The 24536-nt window shown below is 46.9% G+C and overlaps 1 protein-coding gene across 2 annotated transcripts in view; it reads right to left on the bottom strand.

Annotated features, from left to right (window-relative positions):
* Positions 1 to 415: 415 nt before the first annotated feature.
* PDE8B (phosphodiesterase 8B) overlaps positions 416 to 24536 on the bottom strand; it is a 309750-nt gene continuing 285629 nt past the window's right edge. For both annotated transcript variants that reach the window (XM_063963660.1, XM_063963664.1), the window contains exons 17-22: positions 18028 to 18226; positions 17670 to 17887; positions 8918 to 9053; positions 7473 to 7640; positions 2659 to 2788; positions 416 to 1001 (exon numbers count right to left, since the gene is read on the bottom strand). In XM_063963660.1, the coding sequence (XP_063819730.1) occupies positions 886 to 1001; positions 2659 to 2788; positions 7473 to 7640; positions 8918 to 9053; positions 17670 to 17887; positions 18028 to 18226 (967 nt within the window). In that variant the 3' untranslated portion in view covers positions 416 to 885. The remainder of the gene's footprint in view (positions 1002 to 2658; positions 2789 to 7472; positions 7641 to 8917; positions 9054 to 17669; positions 17888 to 18027; positions 18227 to 24536) is intronic.

Below are 24536 nucleotides of genomic sequence, written 5' to 3' on the forward strand. Positions count from 1 at the left end.
AGAGGAGTATAACATCGACTGGGGTGACTCCCAAGAGGTCCAGAGTGTTAGTCCAGACGTCAACGTATAGAGAGACAGCATAAAGGAGCACTCACCAGATTTTTGCACGTAAAAAGCATTGAATATTTTATTTATACTTATCAAGGTGATTTCACAAGGAGAGTTCTTTCAACGTTTCGATCCATCAGGATCATCGTCAGGAAAATACAGCATAAGCAGCATGTACAAAAAATTGCATCCGTTCATTGCATCAGTTCAGATACTGGTGTACATGAACGGATGCAATTTTTTGTACATGCTGCTTATGCTGTATTTTCCTGACGATGATCCTGATGGATCGAAACGTTGAAAGAACTCTCCTTGTGAAATCACCTTGATAAGTATAAATAAAATATTCAGTGCTTTTTACGTGCAAAAATCTGGTGAGTGCCCCTTTATGCTGTCTCTCTCTCTATATATATATATATATACACACACACATTACGTACAATTGAAAATTTCTTAATGATATATTCTAAAGGTCTTATCCAATCAAAGTACTTTAAAAGTTAGTCAAGAATAACAAAACAATAAAAACTGAAGATGCAGTTCTGCAGTCCCAAGTACTGATAAATGGTGAAAAAGTGATTGGAATAGCAGTTTGGATGTGAATAATGGTGTCCGGTGTAAAAACTCATTTGAAGCTAGAAGTAAAAGCAAAGCTGCCTTGGTTTGTTGGTAGTTCCCTTTATAGTCTGAGTTATATCCATGCCTTCATTTTGCATCAACAGCCGACCTTGCTTAGTTTTCTGTCAACAGTTCCAACTATAGCTTTCCCTTATTCTGAATGACGTCACCAGTCAATATTTCACAGTGCAGGTAGGTCAAGAGGTCATGGATAGTCTGTTATTTGCTGCAGTCAGTTGAGCACCTGAGACTCTTACACTTTACCTCATCTAATGATTTCCAATACTTGTAGTTTTCAGTCAAGTGCTGTATGAGGTTGGGCAAATGTGCGAAAGCTGAGAAAGATACAAGGAAAAGTCATTATTGAAGATAGCTGGCGAAATAGCAAGCGTTTCACTCATTGAGGTTGGTTTACAAAATAAGTGCTCTTATAAACTGCTGACTCTCTGCGGTTTTCACTTGGGATTTAAACCAGCGCAACTTTTTAAGGCAATAGACGCATTGTTATCCCACAGCAACAGTGGTCTTATCTTTTAATGGACTGCCCAGTATGCTGTGGTTGTCTGGCCAGATCGGCAGATCCACCCTCTTCCAGGGGCAGATTTATCAAAGTTTGGAGAGAGATAAAGTACCAACCAATCAGCTTGTAACTATCATTTAACAGGCTGTTTGAAAAATGACCGCTGGGAGCGGATTGGTTGGTACTTTATCCCACTCCAAGCTTTGATAAGTCCCCCACTCCCATTCTTTATACTACCAAGGTCAGCAGCAGGTCTTGAGTCCGCTGTGACTGCAGTGTTTAATGACTGCAACACTCCACATATTCTCATTTACTGTGCAGCTGAGTGTTTATAATGCAGCTGTCACTGAACAATGCAGGGCTCTGCCAGAGGAGTCCTGCAGTTTAGGGGTCACAGGCAAAGCTGCCCTCCTTCTCCTGAGGCCATAGGATTTACTGGGCTTTTAAGATCCGAGGGTATATTTACTAAATTGTGGCTTTACAAAAGATAACATTTTCTAGACTGCACCAGAAGGATTATAGTTCAAATCTGATAGGTTGCTATGAGCAACATCTCCACTTTTGTAAAACCACACTTTAGTAAATGTACCTTCAAGAATTTTTTCTCTATACAGTTAAAAAAAAAATGTGGACTCTTCCATCTACATCGATGTTGTGTTTCCAGGGCTAAAAATCAGTGAAAAACTACCTGTACTATATATATCCCTTAGGGTTCTAGTTAAGAACCCACATATATATGTGTGTGTAGCTGTGCTCTTTGTTCTTGTTTTTAGCTGTAGTGTAGGACCACAAACTTTGGAGGGGTTGGGTATGCGTCCGCTGGTCACCATACCGACGCTGGAATCTGTGGGTGTCGTGGACACCCACAAGTGGGAATAGTCCCTGTTAGTCGGCATGCTGACTGTCGGGACTGTAAGGGGGTGGGATTCCGGCGTCAGTATAGTGACCGGCGGTCTCCTGACCACCAGTCACGTAACTACCTCCCCTTTGGATAAGCTGTCTATGGATCATGTGGTGTCTATGACATATACAATATTCTTTCTAAGCACCTTCATAACAAGACAAAGGGGTCTATTTACTAAACTTTGGATGGAGATAAAGTGCACGGAGATAAAGTAACGGCCAATCAAGTCCTAATTGTCATTTTTCATACCCAGCATGTAACATGGCAGTTAGGAGGCGATTGGCTGGTACCTTATCTCCATGCACTTTATCTCCATCCAAGCCTTAGTAAATAGACCCCTTATTCTCAGTTTCCTAAATAGTAAATGTTTTTACATTTTTTGCAGACACCGAAGACTTAACGTACACATGTATATTTTAATCACTTGTCTGATCTGTTACTCTCTATAAAATGTCAACAGCTTCTGGAATTGTTGTACAATAAGCAAAATGCTTCTATTTTGGGCAAAAAAAATGCTATTTTGCAATAAACTTTTATTTTACATATTAAAAAATGAATTTACTCTTACCATCCCATGCATCAAACATATCTGTAATAAAATAGTCTATGAATGATATCTGAGATTTAGGTATGCTACAGGTGTTCCGGTCAAATACTGGCATCACTACGGGCAAACCTTGTCTCTTCTCTTCATCAGTCTGCAAAACAAATGCAATCATTGATAGGAATCAAATTCACCCCATCATACTCACAGCAGCCACTGGCTAAATCTACATGGATAGTGATCTCAAAAGAGAATTTTAGATTTCAGGGTCTGACGCTCTTTCATATGGGCTTAGAGCTCACTTACTTTTAACCAAGTAAAAAGGGAAAAAGTTTCAGCCCATGGACAACCCTATTGAGATGCTCTAAACTGTATCACCTCTTGTTGACTATTTTACGTTAGACCATGATGTAAATGTAAGAGGGTCTGAGTTGCCGGAGGTCCGGGATTTTGTCTGAGAGTGGCGTATTTTTAAAGTGGCAATCATTTATAAGGCACAACAGCTGTCTTCTATTACATATGCCAATTGTTCTTTGCTTCGGACACACACTAAGAACAGTGTATTTACTATATGGCCAACACAGAACACTACATTTCCTAACCAATATTATTATATTATAGATGATGCATTTGCTCGCTGCCTGGGGCAGATGTACTAAGCCTTGGTGATAAAGTGGACGGAGTTAAAGGGGGTCTATGTACTAAACCTTGGAGAGAGATAAATAAAGTGGCGGGAGATAAAGAACCAACCAACCAGCTCCTCTTTGCCATGTTACAGGCTGTGTTTGAAAAATGTCCGGAGCTGATTGGTTGGTACTTTATCTCTGTTCACTTAATCTCTCTCCAAGACTTAGTACATCTGCCCCCTGTATGGTATTGGCAAACCTGGGTGAGTCTCACTCCTAAAACGGAGATGCAGCTAAAAACATACATTGCTGTCTCTACATCTAAGGGCCTCATTCAGACCTGATTGTAGCAGATCACTGATAGCTAATGGGCAATACCATGTGCACTGCAGGGGGGCAGATGTAACGTGCAGAGATAGTTAGATTTGGGTGGGGTGTGTTCAAACTGAAATCTAAATTGCAGTGTAAAAATAAAGCAGCCAGTATTTACCCTGCACAGAAAATAAGATTTTAAACCTACCGGTAAATCTTTTTCTCGTAGTCCGTAGAGGATGCTGGGACTCCGTAAGGACCATGGGGATAGACCGGCTCCGCAGGAGACATGGGCACTTTAAGAAAGACTTTCACTCTGGGTGTGCACTGGCCCCTCCCTCTATGCCCCTCCTCCAGACCTCAGTTAGAGAAACTGTGCCCAGAGGAGATGGACAGTACTAGGAAAGGATTTTTGTAATCCAAGGGCAAGATTCATACCAGCCACACCAATCACACCGCATAACTTGTGATATACTACCCAGTTAGCAGCATGAAAAAACAACATAGCATCAGTCCAAGACCGATGAAACTATAACATAACCCTTATGTAAGCAATAACTATATACAAGTCTTGCAGAAGTAGTCCGCACTTGGGACGGGCACCCAGCATCCTCTATGGACTACGAGAAAAAGATTTACTGGTAGGTTTAAAATCTTATTTTCTCTAACGTCCTAGAGGATGCTTGGACTCCGTAAGGACCATGGGGATTATACCATAGCTCCCAAACGGGTGGGACAGTGCGAATGACTCTGCAGCACCGATTGAGCAAACAGGAGGTCCTCCTCAGCCAGGGTATCAAACTTATAAAACTTTGCAAAGGTGTTTGACCCCGACCAAGTAGCAGCTCGACACAGCTGTAGTGCCGAGACCCCTCGGGCAGCCGCCCAAGACGAGCCCACCTTCCTAGTGGAATGGGCCTCAACCGATTTTGGCAACGGCAATCCTGCCGTAGAATGCGCCTACTGGATCGTGTTACAGATCCAGCGAGCAATAGTCTGCTTTGAAGCAGGGCCGTCAACTTTGTTGGCTGCATACAGGACAAACAGTGCTTCTGTTTTTCTGATCCTAGCCGTTCTGGCCAAGTTAATTTTCAAAGCCCTGACCACATCAAGGGACTCGGAATCCTCCAAGTCACGAGTAGCCACAGGCACGACAATAGGTTGGTTCATATGAAAGGATGAGACCACCTTAGGTAGGAATTGAGGACGGGTCCGTAACTCCGCTCTAGTCATATGGAAAACCAGATAGGGGCTTTTATGTGATAAAGCACCAATTCCGAAACTCGCCTAGCCGAAGCCAAGGCCAACAACATGACTACCTTCCAAGTGAGATATTTCAACTCCACTGTTTTCAGTGGTTCACACCAATGAGACTTAAGGAAACTTAACACCACGTTAAGGTCCCAAGGCGCCACCGGAGGTACAAAAGGAGGCTGAATATGCAGTACTCCCTTCACAAAAGTCTGTACTTCAGGTAAAGAGGCCAATTCCTTTTGAAAGAAAATGGATAAGGCCGAAATTTGAACTTTAATGGAGCCTAATCTTAGGCCCAAATTCACTCCAGTTTGTAGGAAGTGAAGAAAACGGCCTAGATGGAATTCCTCCGTAGGAGCATTCCTGGCCTCACACCAAGAAACATATTTTCGCCATATTCGGTGATAATGTTTAGACGTCACTGCCTTCCTAGCCTTTATTAGCGTAGGAATGACCACATCCGGAATACCCTTTTCCGCTAGGATCCGGCGTTCAACCGCCATGCCATCAAACGCAGCCGCGGTAAGTCTTGGAACAGACAGGGACCTTGTTGTAACAGGTCCTGCCTTAGAGGAAGAGGCCACGGATCTTCTGTGAGCATTTCTTGCAGATCCGGATACCAGGTCCTTCGTGGCCAATCTGGAACAATGAGAATTGTTCTCACTCCTCTTTTTCTTATTATCCTCAACACCTTGGGTATGAGAGGAAGAGGAGGAAACACATATACCGACTGGAACACCCACGGTGTCACTAGGGCGTCCACAGCTACCGCCTGAGAGTCTCTTGACCTGGCGCAATACCTTTGTAGCTTTTTGTTGAGACGGGATGCCATCATGTCTATTTGGGGTAGTCCCCACCGACTTGCAATCTGCGCGAAGACTTCCTGATGAAGTCCCCACTCTCCCGGATGCAGATCGTGTCTGCTGAGGAAGTCTGCTTCCCAGTTGTCCACTCCCGGAATGAACACTGCTGACAGAGCGCTTACATGATTCTCCGCCCAGCGAAGAATTCTGGTGGCTTCCGCCATTGCCACTCTGCTCCTTGTGCCGCCTTGGCGGTTTACATGAGCTACTGCGGTGATGTTGTCTGACTGAATCAGAACTGGTCGATTGCGAAGTAAGATCTCCGCTTGACGTAGGGCGTTGTATATGGCCCTTAGTTCCAGGATGTTGATGTGAAGACAAGTCTCTTGACTTGACCAAAGTCCTTGGAAATTTCTTCCCTGTGTGACTGCTCCCCAAACTCGGAGGCTCGCGTCCGTGGTCACCAGGATCCAGTCCTGAATGCCGAACCTGCGGCCCTCTAGAAGGTGAGCACGGTTTAGCCACCACAGGATAGATACTCTGGCCCTGGGGGACAGGGTGATCCGCTGATGCAGGTGCAGATGTGACCCAGACCATTTGTCCAATAGGTCCCATTGGAAGGTCCTTGCATGGAATCTGCCGTATGGAATGGCTTCATATGTTGCCACCATCTTTCCCAGAACTTGAGTGCAATGATGTACTGACACTTGTTTTGGTTTCAACAGGTTCATGACTAGAGTCATGAGTTCCTGCGCTTTTTCCGTCGGAAGAAAAACCCTCTTCTGGTCTGTGTCCAGAATCATGCACAAGAAGGGCAGACGAGTTGTAGGATTCAGCTTCGACTTTGGAATATTGAGAATCCAGCCGTGTCGCTGTAACACATTCAGTGAAAGTGATACGCTGTTCAGCAACTTCTCCCGTGATCTCGCTTTTATGAGGAGATCGTCCAAGTACGGGATAATTGTGACACCCTGCTTACGTAGGAGCACCATCATTTCCGCCATTACCTTGGTGAAAATTCTCGGGGCCGTGGAAAGCACAAACTGCAACGTCTGAAATTGGTAATGACAATCCTGTACCGCAAATCTCAGGTACGCCTGATGAGGAGGATATATGGGAACATGAAGGTATGCATTCTTTATGTCCAGAGATACCAAAAAATCTCCCCCTTCTAGGCTGGCGATGACCGCCCTGAGCGATTCCATCTTGAACTTGAACCGTTTTAAGTAAAGGTTCAGGGATTTTAAATTTAAAATGGGTCTGACCGAACCGTCCGATTTCGGGACCACAAACAGAGTTGAGTAGTACCCCTGCCCTCTTTGAAGCAGGGGAACCTCTACCACAACTTGTTGAAGACACAATTTGTGAATCGCATGTAACACTATCTCCCTTTCCAGGGGGTGTTTCGATGCAGGGAGTTTGTTGCCAGCAGGCTCCCTGAAAATAAAAAACCTAACAAAAATGCTGTCTTACAGGAAACTCAGGAGAGCTCCTGAAATGCACCCAGTCTCCACTGGGCACAGTATCAAACTGAGGTCTGTAGGAGGGGCATAGAGGGAGGGGCCAGTGCACACCCAGAGTCAAAGTCTTTCTTAAAGTGCCCATGTCTCCTGCGGAGAGCCCGTCTATCCCCATGGTCCTTACGGAGTCCCAGCATCCTCTAGGACGTTAGAGAAACAATATAACCCACCCAAATCTAACTCTCTGCACGTTATATCTGCCCCACCTGCAGTGCACATGGTTTTGCCCATTAGCTAACAAATTTGCTGCTGCGATCAGGTCTGAATTAGGCCCTAAATACATAAATTAGACCGGTGAGAATGTAGAATGCAAGATAATATACCTGAGCAAAATACTCCTCAGAGATCCTTCCAGCCCATTCGATGCACAAATCCAAAGGACGACATGGGTTTGCCACATCAGCACATTTAATCATCATACGCTTGATGAGTGTACGGTTCTCAGGGGAGTTCCGGGTGCTGGGAGAGCACTCACAGTCACTGCCCTCACTCTGCAACACAAGCACGGAGTAACCTTAGCATACAGGCATCCAAACATTATTTCTGCATAGCTCTATCGCATATATATCTGAGTCTATTGTGCTGCGGGAGACATAGGGCGACTGCATGTGGATACCCCCTGTTCTTACGTCCATAGCTGTCCTCAGTATCTGGACTTGCACCCTCCCCATGCTGGGTGCTAAACATTCAGGCGTCCCATCTCCGTCCGCACACGACGACTGAGCTAGAAAATCAGCCATAACACTCCCATGAGATGGAACGGTGTCGAGCATGCACCAGGTGGCTGATCCTGCACATGCGCAGTCACCAATCTCTATCTTTGGCCTATGTGCAGTATGCTGAAATGTGCAAAATGCGTCCACATCTGCTAATACGTCTGACGCAGATCCAGGCCCATAGTGCAGACACAGAGGTGGAGATGTAGCAAACCTTGGTGAGACATAAATTACCTACCTGCTCTTATCTATCATTTTGCAAATACACCCTGCAACATGGCAGTTAGGAGCTGATTAGTTGGTACTCTCTCCACGGTTTGATACATCTCCCCCAGTATGTACTAGACATTATTTCAATGAATATGCAAAGACTAGCCATTGTAGCTGTGTAGTTTATTGCAGAGGTTCCAAACGCGGTCCTCAAGGCACCCCAGCAGTCCAGGATTTAGGTATATCCATGGCTCAGCACAGATGGTTAAATCAAATTGACTAAGGTACTAATTAAGTCACCTGTGGCCAAGCATGGATACATTTAAAACCAGGACCGTTGGGGTGCCTTGAGGACCGCGTTTGGGAACCTCTGCGTTATTGTAAATTCATTAGCTACCAGGCCAAACCACCTAATCCATAATGCTAGGCATAATATAAGAAGCTATTAGAATAACTACCATCTATACCATATATCCAATGGCTGCAAATATGTCTCTGCGATAGCAAACAGATCACAAGCACTGAATTACTGGAGCCCATCAGTCACAACGATGATGTGGTGGGGACTTAGCAGCCATTATCCACAGTTCCCTCATGTCCTTATTAACATGCAGTCAGATGTTGATTAGGATTTCCAATGACTCTGAGCACAAACCCATGGTAATTTACAACGAGTTACTGTAGGTCTAACACAGCCTGATTGGTTGTCAAGCTTGCAGCGTGTATGGGCATAGTGAGACAGAGATGCTTTTACTCAGCTTTCTGTAGACTGATACAACTAGGTGACAAAATGGAGGACACCAGGTTATGTGAGTGCTATGCTAGGTCTGGCCGTGCCTTACATTTGAGGTGCTCTCCTCGGATGCAATGGGTTTGTTGATGCTGTTTACAAACTTGTTCACATGCTCAAAATGCCTGGTCATTTCTGTGGCTAATACCATGTCAATTATGGCTTGACGAAGTGTTCGATACTGGGTCCTAAACAGGAAAAAAACATGTTATTCATCTTTATAAGCTGAAGTACAACTTTATACAGAATGAATTGCTCAAGTCTGTGACAGAATAAAAATGTGACAATTGTATTTATAATATTCATTAATAACAGTAAAGACAATGGGAGATATTCAATTGATATATTGTGCCCGATCTCCCGTCTTAAGTGACAGGAGATCGCGGGGCGATATTCAATTAAACCCCCTTTATTGCCCCTATCGCGCCCATAGCAGTCAAGTTTAGCCGCGTAAAGCGGCTAAACCCGACTAAAGTCATAGGCGCGACTGCGAAAAGTTCCATTTGGGCGCACAAACGGGTCACTTTTCACGCATTTCAGCTCGCCACCCCTGAGGGTAGCGAGATGAAATGCTGATGTCATGCACGTCGGCAGCAACATTTGAATTTCTGCCGGTGGGCGCGATAGAGGCCAGGAGGGGACAGCAACACTTGAATTCCGCCCAATATGTGAATATGACACTTTTATATAGAGTAATATGGCTTCAGCATTTACTACTAAGACTGTCAAGCCATATTTGTTACACATCTATATATACACTACTTATATGTTTATTTTGCATACGTATTATTCTATATTCGTTTGGTACACAAATGCGTCTATTGAGACCCGGCTGGGGATTTATAAAGGCCTGGAGAAAGATGAATTGGAGAGAGAGACAAAAAGTACCAACCAATCAGCTCCTAACTGTCATTTTCCAAACACTGCCTATAAAATGACAGTAAGAAGCTGGTTGGTGCTTTATCTACAGTGGTGCAAGTTTATGTGAACACCTAGGCACGGGGTACCCTTAAGAATTTAGCAGTGGGTATGACGTACTGTCCACCACACACCTTGCACTCGTTACCGCAATTCGTTTTATGTAATGCGCCACCGAGCAAGGTCATGGCACGACGTCACATTCCGTCCGGGAAGAAGAGCTTGTTGTCTTCTTCTTGCAGCACCTGCCTGGCCTCACCATCCGCCAGCTCATACAGATGGAAGACGAGAGCGGAGGCTGAGAGACATAGGGGTATATTCAATTAGCAGCGATAACGGACTTTTCGCGTGAAAAACCGGACTTTTCCCGCGAAACGCAATTACAGCCTATTCAATTTTCCTGGAAAATTTATCGGTGATAATTTTTTCACTAATTTCACTTCACCTACTCTGAAGCAGGTGAAAAGTTGGGAAAAGTCACTATTTTAAGGTAAAAATGTTTGGATATGGTACAGAACTCCTGGGACACCCCCCTTAATGACTAATTAGGCACATTGAGGTTTTTAATTATTTTTAATTGGCCAATAATGACATGTCATTTTTGGGGTGAAAAAGTACAAAGTGATGGAAATTGGGGTTCAAGGTATGGGACAGGTATATTGGGGTGCTTTATGAATGGGACAGGTGTTTTTAGGCTTGCAGATGGAAGTAATCGGTCTGTTTCCACTTTTTTTTTAAGTACCCTAAAATGACCCAAATATATACTTATACCCATTTTCATGTACCCCAACTTTAATGAGAGCATTTATTTTGCTCAAAAAAACTTGCTTTCTATCATTTTTTTGCATTTTTAAAAAAAAAAATGCATATAACAGCCATTTCACACAATTTAAGTCCCCAAAAACTCTCTAATGTAATCTCTAACACACTTCTCTTCTGTTTTCCTATGTTAGTTTAGCATTTTATGGGGTACAGGCTGATTTCCCCATTTTCACCTGCACTTTTCACTGCAAAAATTTTCAGGTGAAACCCGTTTGGAATTAAATAGGCCGAAAAACGGAGCGTTTTCGCGGCAATTTTCGCCCGATTGGCGCGAAAAATTTTCGGGTGAAAAATTGCAGCGAATTTGCGGATAATTGAATACCCTAGACAGTGTGAAGGAGGGCTGAGAGATGCAGGGGGAGATGATGGTGTGGATGAGAGACCACGCAAGGGAGGAGATTATGGTGTTGCTGAGAGACGCAGGGAGGAAATGATTGTGTATCTGAGAGACACAGGAAGGACATGATTGTGTGTCTGAGAGACGCAGGTAGGAGATGATGGTGTGGCAGAGAGACACAAGGGGAGATGATGGTGTGGCTGGGAGACGCAGGTGGGAGATGAGTGTGTGGCTGAGAGATGACGCTGGGGGGATATGGTGTGGCTGGGAGACGCAGGAGGGAGATAAGTGTGTGGCTGAGAGATGATTCTGGGGGGAGATGATGGTGTGGCTGGGAGACGCAGGATGGAGATGAGTGTGTGGCTGAGAGATGACGCTGGGGGGAGATGATTGGGTGGCTGAGAAACACAGGGGACAGGAGGTAACACAGGTGGCATGAGTCTGGTTAAACCTCTTTTGTATGATGATGACCTTAGTAATATCCCTACACAAACAAGCATCTTCTGGACCATGTGATCTCCTACAAGAATAGTGAATACTGGCTGAAGACGCTGTCTGACCAGGGAGGATGCATTTCTTCAAAGGTTCCCCATTGTGAAAACCCACCATATAGGTAAGGTGTATATGGAATGGAAAGGAATACTCCTAGACTGACGAAAAACAGGTGGGTGTCATGTTTACACGTCCTCATTTCAGTGGCCACACCACTTGTGATATGTGGCCACATCCATTTTTTGGGGCGTGAGGACAAATGCTGTACACACCTTGTTTTGTGTATTGACAAAGACTGCCTAGAGTTGTTTATGCCCCTATAGCAGAGGCTGCTAAAAACGTCGATCGCGATCTATCGGTAGCTTGCAGAGCTCCCGCCGGTAGATTGCGACCAACTTCTTAATTCCAAGTGTGGCTCTTGCAATGCTGCCTCTGCCGCCTCTCCGAATCCGCAGCGTTCCCAAAGATGCATTGCGCGGGTGACGTCATGACGTCAGCCACGCACCCGCGCAATGCATCTTTGGAAACGCGATGTGAGGAGCCTGTGCGCCTGCTGGATCAGGTTTGATCCAGTCAGCGCTGGCGGCAGCAGGACAGCAGCGGCGGGAAGTGGGAGCAGGCACGTGACAGCAGGGAGACAGCCAGCGGGGATCCAGTCAGCGGGGATCCACTCAAGCCAGCCAGAGGGGATTCAGCCAGCGTAAGATAAAGTCATATTAGCCAGAGATACAAGTCCAGTAAAGTCCTGGGTGAATGCATGAGCATTATGTACATTACAATCATTTCATGGTATATTAGACCAGGAGTGTCTGCCTGCAACTGATGTTACACAATGCCATTACTGCAGTGTTCAGTTATCATGATGGAAATACAATGCAGAGGGGGCGGTTCTGAGCGGGTATTGCACAGTGGACTATTCTGTACAGTAGGGCATTGCACAAGGAGCTGTTATACATAGATGGGGAATATTGCTCAGGGGTCTGTTCTGCACTGCGCGGGGGAGGGGTTATTCTGCACAGGGGTATCTGCAAAGGGTGGTGTTCAGCACACAATCATGACTACATTGTGTTTATTAATGTTTTCTCTTACGTCCTAGAGGATGCTGGGAACTCCAAAAGGACCATGGGATATAGACGGATCCGCAGGAGCTTGGGCACACTATAAAGACTTAAACTGGGTGTGAACTGGCTCCTCCCTCTATGCCCCTCCTCCAGACCTCAGTTAGACTTTGTGCCCAGGACTGACTGGACACACACTAGGGGAGCTCTACTGAGTTTCTCTAGAAAGACTTTATGTTAGGTTTTTTATTTTCAGGGAGACCTGCTGGCTACAGGCTCCTTGCTTCGTGGGACTGAGGGGAGAGAAGTCAGACCTACTTCTTCTTAGTTAAGGGCTCTGCTTCTTAGGCTACTGGACACCATTAGCTCCAGAGGGTTCGATCACTTGGTGCGCCTAGCTGCTTGTTCCCGGAGCCGCGCCGTCACCCCCCTCACAGAAGCCAGAAGAAAGAAGCCGGGTGAGTATGCAGAAGGCAGAAGACTTCAGTGACGGCAGAAGACTTCAGTAACGGAGGTAACACGCAGCGGTCGCGCTGCGCTCCATGCTCCCACACACCAACGCACTCACAGGGTGCAGGGCGCTGGGGGGGAGCGCCCTGGGCGGCATGTTGCTGAGGTTTAGATCGCTGGCGGATGGACATATTTAGGTGCCCGGACACCGGGTATGTTCACCCCGCCAGTGTGCCGCAAAACGGAGGGAGCAGCAGCGGTAGCGCTGCGCTCCCTGCTCCCAATCACCATCGCTTCTTGCAGGGTGCAGGGCGCTGGGGGGGGGGGAGCGCCCTGGGCGGCATATTACTAAGTGCATCGCTGGCGGGGGGACATACTTAGAGGCTCGGACGCCGGGTATGTTCACCCCGCCAGTGTACCGCAGCGCTCGCTGCGCGCCATTGCTCCCACACACCAACGGCTTCCGAGGGTGCAGGGGGCGCCCTGGGCAACGATTGCTATATTGTTTATTATAGGCGATATATACATCCCCCCCAGATCAATATATGATCTATATATATGTTGGTTTGAGCGGGCTTTAGCGCGCCGAGAAGGGGCGGAGCTTAGCCATCACAACGGAGTCAGCGCCATTTTCTGCAGCTCCCCGCCAAGTCTTGCTTTATAGTACGAAGGAGGGGGGGCACAGTGATGTTTAGTGCTATATGGGGGATATATAGCATTATGTTTATAATGGACGCATAATCCTTGTTGTGTTACATGAATTTCAGTGTTTTCCTGTCAGTTACCCACTATCGGTTAGTCGACATATGTCGACATGTGTGAGGGCTTTGTCACAAGCTGCTGTGGGGATAACTGTCGGCATCGCCGACGCATGTCAGTACTTGATTCGGGAAATTAAGTATTAGCAGGTTGGTGTTTGTGTGCTTATAAAAGTAGACACGCCATGGGAGACACAGTTGTTTGTGGGTGCCCTGTCGGCATCAACGGTATTACTGGGTAAAAAGATTAACAGGCTGTTATGGCCTGGTACCTGTATATATATTTATAGGTATATGTAGGGGAAGTGTTATTGAATTTATATATGCTTCCCTCAGACCCCTCGGGGTTCCAAGATTGTTATTTTTTTGCCTGCTTATTATTCCCTGCAGTCGACATCTACTAAGTTTCTGTCGACCATAACGTTCCTGGTAGATCCACATCTGGGGCATGTCAGCACATTCAGAACACATTACTGTCACTAGGGACCTAACGGGTCTGGACAATCCACTTCTGTATATGTTATATATATATATATATATTTATATATGCATAGTTAGGATATGTGTGTTATATGGTGTATTACATTATGTATATCCATGAATGCTGAAATAATAGTATTTCTTCTCATGTGCTGGTTGCTCTGTTGTCTTTGCCATTTCACCGGAGTGTTGGCAGTATGATGGTTTTCTTTCAATAGTAAGAGCCATTGTCATTCTGCTCTGAGACGCTCGCCTGATTGAGGCGAGGTCAAGTAACAAGTGGTGCAAATCGTTGTTTCTCTCTGACTGTTCTTCAACACAGGGAATGACTGTTGTTCAGAGCGACGCAGAGTTCGCAAGTGGGTGTCAGAGTATATACTGACCGGTTGAGGTTCTGTAGTTTTTCCTGTGGAAAGAGGTCTGAGGATCCGGAGTCGGATCAGATTGATTGTGACAATCCATCAATAGAGTCTGTTAATGAAGCAGGTGGGTGCGGCCTACGGGGCCTTGTTTGTTGAACAGGTCGAATACCAGAGTGGTTTTCGAGGGACCAGTTGGAAATGGGGTCCGGGTCTCACCTACACATGCACCGGAATTTAGTCCTACTGACCGGGACTTCGCTCCTGTGGTGTCTGCTCGGTTCTCACCTTCTAGAGGGACGGATGTTCGGGATCCAGGAGTAGGACTTGGTGTCCATGCATGCAGATATCCGAGGTTGGGGAGCTGTCCTGACAAGGGACGTATTTCCAGAGGAAACGGTCAAGCTGGGAAGTTTGTCTGCGATAAACTTTTTTGATTTAAGTAAAGGCTTTATTAGCGGGCTTCGTTCCGGAGTTAAACGACGGAGAAATAGATTTCCTCTGCAGGCGCAATCTCCGTCCGGGAGAAATACACCCATCATCGAGAAGTTTTCACGGAAGTGACAAGTCTTGGAGGAGTGCCTCAATTGGACATGTTGGCGCCTCACATCGACGAGAGGCCTCGGGGATATTGTTCCAGGTCAAGGAACACGCAAGCTATGGCAGGGGATGCCCTCGTGACACCTTGGGTGTTTTCAGTCGGTCTTTGTGTCCTCTCCGTTTTCACTCTTCCGGAAGGTGATAAACGTAAGAAGAACAAAAGTTCAGGTGACCCTTTTTGCTTCGGTCTAGCCAAGGAGGGCTTGGTATCCAGTTTTTCAGGTTTTGCTCATAGTAGTTCTGTGGCCTCCTCCTTTACCTGAGGAACTGTTACCGCAAATTCCGGACGTGTATCAAGACTTACCGTGGCTACGTTTTAAGGTGTGGCGGTTTATTGCCATATCCTAGCCGACAGGGTATTCCCAGTGAGGTAATTTCCGCGCTTTTTCAGACTAGAAAAGAAGTAAAGGCAGAGCTTTACCACTGTAGTTGGCTTATATATATGTCTTGGTATGCATCCTAGAAGACTCCTACGGAAGTTTTTCAGCTGGGTCGTTCTGCTCCACTCTTTGCAAGCAGGGGTGGATACAGGCCTAGGGTTAGGCTCCTTTTCAGGGCAGTTTGGCCTTATAGATTTTCTTTATAAGAGCATTGGCCACCTCTCTGGAAGTTCAGGCTTTCGTGAAAGGAGTACTGCACATCCAACCTTCATTTGTGCACCATTGGCACCGTGGACTCTTGACATGGGGTTGCGTTTCTTGTGTCACACTGATTGGAACCTTTATAAAAGGTTGTGTTAAAGTTTCTATCCTGTAGAGTGGTCTTGTTATGGACTTTGGCGTCCGCAAGACGGTGTTGGAAGTGGCGGCTTTGTCTCACATAAGCCCCTGTTAGCTCTTTCATGTGGATAAAACGGAATTGAGAACTCGGATAATAGTTCTGCCAAAAAGTGGGTTATGTATTTCGCAGAAACCAGCCTATGGTGAGGCCTGTGGTTAATTAAGCATTGGTTTTTTTCAAAGTCTCTCGATGTAGTCGGGGCTTTGAATATTTATGTCGCCAATTTGGCTCAGATTGGGGAAGCAAAGGTTCTGTTTGTCCGGTATGCTCTCAACAGGATTGGGGCACCTGTCTTTAAGCAGTCTGTTACACACTGGATCTGTGATACGATTCGGCGTGCTGGTTCTACGGCTGGATTGCCGTTACCGTTGTTAGTGAAGACCCATTTTATTAGGAAGATGGGCTCTCTTTGGGCGGCTGCCCGTGGAGTCTCGGTGGTTCACCTTGCCGAGCGGCCACTTGGTCGGGTTAAAATCCTTTTGCTAAGCTCTATGATTTTATTATCTTGGGTGATGGGGACCTCATGTTTGCTCGATCGGTGCTGCAGGGTTGTCTGCACTCTCCCGCCTGGTCTGGAGCTTTGGTATAGACCCCATGGTCCTTTTGGAGTCCCCAGCAACCTCTAGGACGTAAGAGAAAATAGGATTTTAGTACCTACCGGTAAATCCTTTTCTCCTAGTCCGTAGAGGATGCTGGGCGCCCGTCCCAGTGCGTACTGTGCCTGCAGTCATTGGTTTTGGTTACACTTTGTGGTGTTTCATCTCTGTCAGGTTGTCGCTGACGTTGTTCAGGCCGTGGTAGGTGGTTTCTTTATATTGGTTGTGTTGACACACAGGTTGTGTTACATATTCTCTCAGCATATGGCTGTATTTTTTCATGCCGGGGGCTGGTATTCTGTTGAATGCCATGTTTTCCGGTATGTTCATGGTGTGAGCTGGTATAACACTCACTGTGTTTAAATTTATAAATTCTTTCCTCGAAATGTCCGTCTCTCCTGGGCACAGTTTTCTAGCTGAGGTCTGGAGGAGGGGCATAGAGGGAGGAGCCAGTTCACACCCAGTTTAAGTCTTTATAGTGTGCCCAAGCTCCTGCGGATCCGTCTATACCCCATGGTCCTTTTGGAGTCCCCAGCATCCTCTACGGACTAGGAAAAAAGGATTTACCGGTAGGTACTAAAATCCTATTTTTTGTAATGTGGACATTACTATTGGTGCTGTTATTTAATGTTATATTATTAATACTAATTTTAAATGTGTGCGTTTTTATTGGAGGTGTTATTTGATGGCGTCATTCTTAATGCTATTTTTTTTAAATCTATGCCTTACTGGTGTTGTTATTTGATGGCGTCATTCTTAATGCTATTTTTAAATGTGTGTGTCAGTATTGGTGTTGTTGTTTGACGCCGGTAGATCACCGGTAGGTAAGTGAACAAAGAGTAGATCCCAGGTCCCAAAAGTCCGGCCACCCATGCCCTAGAGGTACTAGACAACATTTGCAACTTTATAAAACTCATTTTTCTTTAATGTTTTGTGCTAGCTGTTGTGTTATCTGACATTTCTCAGGACTCGTTCAATAGAAACTTGTAGCACTCTCCTATAATGTATGAATGTAATTATGCATGACTCTATTCCTGCAATGTAACGGTTGCATTCCCCAATGACCCATTTCTGGTATAAATATATAATGCATTAATTAATAAAAAAAATAATAATAATTAAAATGAACTAGAACAACGGTTCATAAAACATACCGGTCCATGTTCTTGAAAATATTGCATTTGTTGTCCTTTGCTGTGAGCTGAAACGCCAGTGCAGAGTGGTGACTCTCTAAGACGGCAGTGTCATTGTACAGGAGGGCTAATTCACTGCCGGCGTTGCAAAGGAAGGAGTTGGTGCGCCCTGGGTGATCTACGTCATGAACTGTGGCAGCTATTAGGGCGGCTACAATGTCCAGCTGGTCAAGGCTTCCCTAAGAACAGGATCATTAATAGTCAGAGTACAAGACAGAGTAGATGGGACAGAGCAGCAGAATAGGAGTATGTAGGGAAGGAGAATAAAGACCTCAGCTGATTAGAGTTCTAGGAATTATGATGCTGGAGATGTAAGTACCTTCACACTCTCCATCTGTAGAAAATAGGCTGTAGCGTGCAGGACGTCGGCTGCGTGCGTGGAGTTGTGGTAAGCATTGGATGCATGGTAGTTGACCTCGATAATCTGCAGCCAGGAACGCAGCGTGGCCTCTGAACAGTTCAAAAACTCACAGACTCCAAAACAAGCAAATATTTTCAGTCCGAGATAAACTAGTGGCCTGAAAAGAGAATAATGAATCATTTCAAACAAAAAGTACAGATTACATGTGCCAGCAATTAGCTGTGAATTAGTGGTCGGCGTCCATCCCTGACCAGAGATGTCAGCCTAATCCATTCCACCCATGACATATTTGTCTGCTTCTGAATTCATCAGCACTGACTTTCTGATTGAATTATAATGGAAGATTTCAAATGAATTACGTAATTAGAACCCGGGGAAAATAAGTAAAAAAAAAAAAAAAAAACTAAAACCCTGGCCTTCAAGCCAAAGTTTGAGACTAGGATCTTGCAGATAAAGCATTTTTAATGGTTTTTCCCTCTTTCCTGGTTTGTAAAAAAAACATGCAATGTTTTGCCTGTAAGGGGTGGGGCTTAATGACATCACATTCACAGAGAGATGATCTCATCAAGCCCTGCCTCCTTCTGGGTTGAGCGGCAGCAACTATAAGGGCAATCACTTTTAGGTCAATTTCCAACCCCATTTGAACCCCTGCAGTGTCTAGGAATAATTCCACTCATCCTGAGCTGAGCGGGTGGCACTTGATATACCGGCTGTCGGGATCCTGGCGCTCAGCATACTGGCGCCTGAATCCTGACCGCCGGTATACCGACAACTAATCTCCCTCTTGGAGGGAGAATAAATAGCATAGCGCGCCACCGTGCCCGCAGCGTGGTGAGTACTGCAAGCCCGCAAGGGGCTCTTTTGCACACGCACCACTGCCGGCATTCCATTGGTCGGAATCCCGGCGCCAGTATGCTGAGCGCCGGGATCCCAAGCGCTGGCAAATCATACTACACCCATCCTGAACAATGAAGGAATAAAACTAAATCCTGGTGTTTCTTACATGCTTTTTATGCATACAAGTTATCCAGTAGCATATAGTCACAGTTTTAACTCAGATTATACTAGTTTAATGCCATCTGGTGATAATAGTATAGTGATACAAAGAATTACATTTGTAACCCATAAAATGTAATAGTGCTTAATGTGGCAGCCCCTAAAGCTATGATAGGAGGTCATTTAGTGACAGTAAAAGTTTAGATTTATATTTTCCCATTTGCTATCTTTTCTCTACAGTCCTATACTATCAGAAGATATTATCAGAAGCTCAGCGCACCCCATCACTATAAAATAAATCTAAAGGCCCGTACACACTGGTCGATGTATCGGACGTTCTCTTGAACGGCCGATACATCGCGGGACCGTCGGCCAGTGGGTACGGGCGATACGTCTGTGAACTCCGTCGTTCACAGACGTATCGCGTCGGCCGCGCAGCACAGCCGACAGCCAATATATCTAACGATATATTGGCCCGTCGCTGTGTGTGTACGGGGCGGTCGTCCGACCGCCCGTACACATGCTGCGGCGGCCGGCGGTGATTGACAGGTGAACTGGGCGGGCGCGAGCGCCCGCCCGCCCAGTTCATGACGTCAGTCCCCCGACGGATCGGGCTGTGTGTATGCACAGCACACTGCCCGATCCGTACATAGATATATCTGCAGATCAATTGATCTGCAGATATATCTAATAGTGTGTACCCACCTTAAGGCAATATTTCCCTTGTATAGGACTGTGGAGCGGACCTGTCACCAAGTCCATAAAAATAACATTATTGCTTTACTGGCTATGCGGTTAAAATACTGGCTGTCGGGATCCCGGCGGTCAGGATACCAACACCGGAATACCGACAACTGGGGAAATGCCAGCGATCGGAATCCTGAACTAAGTTCGGTATTCCCACTGGGGTGGTGGTCTACACCACCACCCGAGTTGGAATATAATAGTGTGGCGACCAAAGGTCACTACTGGGCCAAAAGCGTGGGGAGCGCACGAGGGTACATGCTGTGCTCGCTGATGGGTTCCTAGCGTCAGTATCCTGACCGCCAGGATCCCGACTACAGGGTTCCCGACCACCAGGATCCCATACCGATCCCCTTTTCTACATAGTTCCTTAAAGAGAACAAATACTAGTTGGCCTGGTCACAGGTGCAATTGTCATTTCTCTAACGTCCTAGTGGATGCTGGGGACTCCGTAAGGACCATGGGGAATAGACGGGCTCCACAGGAGACAGGGCACTTTAAGAAAGAATTTGGATTCTGGTGTGCTCTGGCTCCTCCCTCTATGTCCCCCCCCCAGACCTCAGTTTGAATTTGTGCCCGGACGAGCTGGGTGCTATTTAGTGAGCTCTCCTGAGCTTGCTATAAGAAAGTATTTTGTTAGGTTTTTTATTTTCAGGGAGCTCTGCTGGCAACAGACTCCCTGCATCGTGGGACTGAGGGGAGAGAAGCAGCCCTACTCTCTGAAGCTAGGTCCTGCTTCTTAGGCTACTGGACACCATTAGCTCCAGAGGGATCGTACACAGGATCTCACCCTTTGTCGTCCGATCCCGGAGCCGCGCCGCCGTCCCCCTCGCAGAGCCGGAAGACAGAAGCCGGGTGAAAGAAGCAAGAAGACTTCAAAATCGGCGGCAGAAGACTCCAGTCTTCAAACTGAGGTAGCGCACAGCACTGCAGCTGTGCGCCATTGCTCCCACACTACACCCACATACTCCGGTCACTGTAGGGTGCAGGGCGCAGGGGGGGGCGCCCTGGGCAGCAATTTGGACCTCTTGGCAAAAGTTGGGCATATATACAGTTGGGCACTGCATATATGCATGAGCCCCCGCCATTATATTGTACAGAAACGCGGGACAGAAGCCCGCCGCTGAGGGGGCGGGGCTTCTTCCTCAGCACTCACCAGCGCCATTTTTTCTCCACAGCTCCGCTGAGAGGAAGCTCCCCAGGCTCTCCCCTGCAGATTCACGGTAGAAGAGGGTAAAAAGAGAGGGGGGGCACATACATTAGGCGCAAAAACATATAATACAGCAGCTACTGGGTTAACACTAAGTTACTGTGTGATTCCTGGGACATATAGCGCTGGGGTGTGTGCTGGCATACTCTCTCTCTGTCTCTCCAAAGGGCCTTGTGGGGGAACTGTCTTCAAAAAGAGCATCCCCTGTGTGTGTGGTGTGTCGGTACGCTTGTGTCGACATGTTTGACGAGGAAGGCTATGTGGAAGCAGAGCGGGAGCAAATGAATGTGGTGTCTCCGCCGACGGCGCCGACACCTGATTGGATGGATATGTGGAAGGTTTTAAATGATAATGTTAATTCCTTGCATAAAAGGTTGGATAAAGCTGAAACCTTAGGACAGTCGGGGTCTCAGCCCATGCCTGATCCTATGTCGCAGAGGCCGTCAGGGTCTCAGAAGCGCCCACTATCCCAAATTGTTGACACAGATACCGACACGGATTCTGACTCCAGTGTCGATTACGATGATGCAAAGTTACAGCCTAAATTGGCTAAAGCCATCTGTTATATGATTATAGCAATGAAGGAGGTGTTGCACATCACAGAGGAAACCCCAGTCCCTGACAAGAGGGTTCATATGTATGGGGAAAAAAGGCAGGTGGTGACCTTTCCCCCTTCACATGAGCTAAATGAGTTATGTGAAAAGGCTTGGGAATCTCCAGATAAAAAACTGCAGATTTCCAAACGGATGCTTATGGCGTATCCTTTCCCGCCAACGGACAGGTTACGCTGGGAATCCTCCCCTAGGGTGGACAAAGCTCTAACACGCTTATCCAAGAGGGTAGCCCTGCCGTCACAGGATACGGCCACCCTAAAAGATGCTGCTGATAGAAAGCAAGAGGGTACCCTGAAGTCCATTTATACACATTCAGGTACCTTACTAAGGCCGGCAATTGCGTCGGCCTGGCTGTGTAGTGCTGTAGCAGCATGGACGGATACCTTATCTGAGGAACTTGATACCTTGGACAAGGATACTATATTAATGACCCTGGGGCATATAAAAGACGCTGTCCTATATATGAGAGATGCTCAAAGAGACATTAGCCTACTGGGCTCTAGAATAAATGCAATGTCGATTTCTGCCAGAAGGGTCCTGTGGACTCGGCAATGGACAGGCGATGCCGACTCAAAAAGGCACATGGAGGTTTTACCTTACAAGGGTGAGGAATTGTTTGGGGAGGGTCTCTCGGACCTGGTCTCCACAGCTACTGCTGGAAAGTCAAATTTTTTGCCATACGTTCCCTCACAACCTAAGAAAGCACCGTATTACCAAATGCAGTCCTTTCGTTCACAAAAAGGCAAGAAAGTCCGAGGTGCGTCTTTTCTTGCCAGAGGCAGGGGCAGAGGAAAGAAGCTGCACAACACAGCTAGTTCCCAGGAACAGAAGTCCTCCCCGGCTTCCACTAAATCCACCGCATGACGCTGGGGCTCCACAGGCGGAGCTAGGCCCGGTGGGGGCGCGTCTCCGAAATTTCAACCACAAGTGGGTTCACTCCCAGGTGGATCCCTGGGCAATAGAGATTGTGTCACAGGGATAGAAGCTGGAATTCGAGGAGATGCCCCCTCACCGATACCTCAGAGAGGGAAATAGTGTTAGCTGCAATTCACAAATTGTATCTTCAGCAGGTGGTGGTCAAGGTTCCCCTCCTTCAACAAGGAAAGGGTTATTATTCGACCATGTTTGTGGTACCGAAACCGGACGGTTCGGTCAGACCCATATTGAATTTAAAATCCCTGAACATATACCTGAAAAGGTTCAAGTTCAAGATGGAATCGCTCAGAGCGGTCATCGCAAGCCTGGAAGGGGGGGATTTTTTGGGGTCTCTGGACATAAAGGATGCATACCTTCATGTCCCCATTTATCCACCTCATCAGGCGTACCTCAGATTTGTGGTACAGGATTGTCATTACCAATTCCAGACGTTGCCGTTTGGTCTCTCCACGGCACAGAGAATATTTACCAAGGTAATGGCGGAAATGATGGTGCTCCTGCGAAAGCAAGGGGTCACAATTATCCCATACTTGGACGATCTCCTCATAAAGGCGAGGTCCAGAGAGCAGTTGCTGATCAGCGTAGCACGCTCTCGGGAAGTGTTACAACAACACGGCTGGATTCTAAATATTCCAAAGTCGCAGTTGATTCCTACGACTCGTCTGCCCTTCCTGGGCATGATTCTGGACACAGACCAGAAGAGGGTTTATCTCCCGATGGAGAAGGCTCAGGAGCTCATGACACTGGTCAGAGACCTATTAAAACCAAAACAGGTGTCGGTGCATCACTGCATGCGAGTCCTGGGAAAGATGGTGGCATCATACGAGGCCATTCCCTTCAGCAGGTTCCATGCGAGGACCTTTCAATGGGATCTGTTGGACAAGTGGTCCGGATCACATCTTCAGATGCATCTGCTGATTACCCTATCCCCCAGGGCCAGGGTGTCTCTCCTGTGGTGGCTGCAGAGTGCTCACCTTCTCGAGGGCCGCAGATTCGGCATTCAGGACTGGGTCCTGGTGACCACGGATGCAAGCCTCCGAGGGTGGGGGGCAGTCACACAGGGAAGAAATTTCCAAGGTCTGTGGTCAAGTCAGGAGACTTGCCTTCACATCAATATCCTGGAACTAAGGGCCATATACAACGCCCTACGTCAAGCGGAGACCCTGCTTCGCGACCAATCAGTTCTGATTCAGTCAGACAACATCACCGAAGTGGTTCATGTAAACCGCCAAGGCGGCACAAGGAGCAGGGTGGCGATGGCGGAGGCCACCAGAATTCTTCGCTGGGCGGAGAATCACGTAAGCGCACTGTCAGCAGTGTTCATTCCGGGAGTGGACAACTGGGAAGCAGACTTCCTCAGCAGGCACGACCTCCACCCGGGAGAGTGGGGACTTCATCAAGAAGTCTTCACGCAGATTGCAAGTCGGTGGGAACTGCCACAGGTGGACATGATGGCATCCCGCCTCAACAAAAAGCTACAGAGGTATTGCGCCAGGTCAAGAGACCCTCAGTCGATAGCTGTAGACGCACTAGTGACACCGTGGGTTTTCCAGTCGGTTTATGTATTTCCTCCTCTTCCTCTCATACCCAAGGTGCTGAGAATCATAAGAAAAAGAGGAGTGAGAACAATACTCATTGTTCCGGATTGGCCAAGAAGGACTTGGTATCCAGATCTGCAAGAAATGCTCACAGAGGACCCATGGCCTCTGCCTCTAAGACAGGACTTGTTGCAACAGGGGCCCTGTCTGTTCCAAGACTTACCGCGGCTGCGTTTGACGGCATGGCGGTTGAACGCCGGATCCTAGCAGAAAAAGGCATTCCGGATGAGGTTATTCCTACGCTGATAAAGGCTAGGAAGGACGTGACGGCTAAACATTATCACCGTATATGGCGAAAATATGTTGCTTGGTGTGAGGCCAGGAATGCCACCACGGAGGATTCCAGCTGGGCCGTTTCCTTCACTTCCT

The sequence above is a fragment of the Pseudophryne corroboree genome, chromosome 1, assembly GCF_028390025.1.
Source record: "Pseudophryne corroboree isolate aPseCor3 chromosome 1, aPseCor3.hap2, whole genome shotgun sequence".
NCBI classification, from domain to species: Eukaryota; Metazoa; Chordata; class Amphibia; order Anura; family Myobatrachidae; genus Pseudophryne; species Pseudophryne corroboree.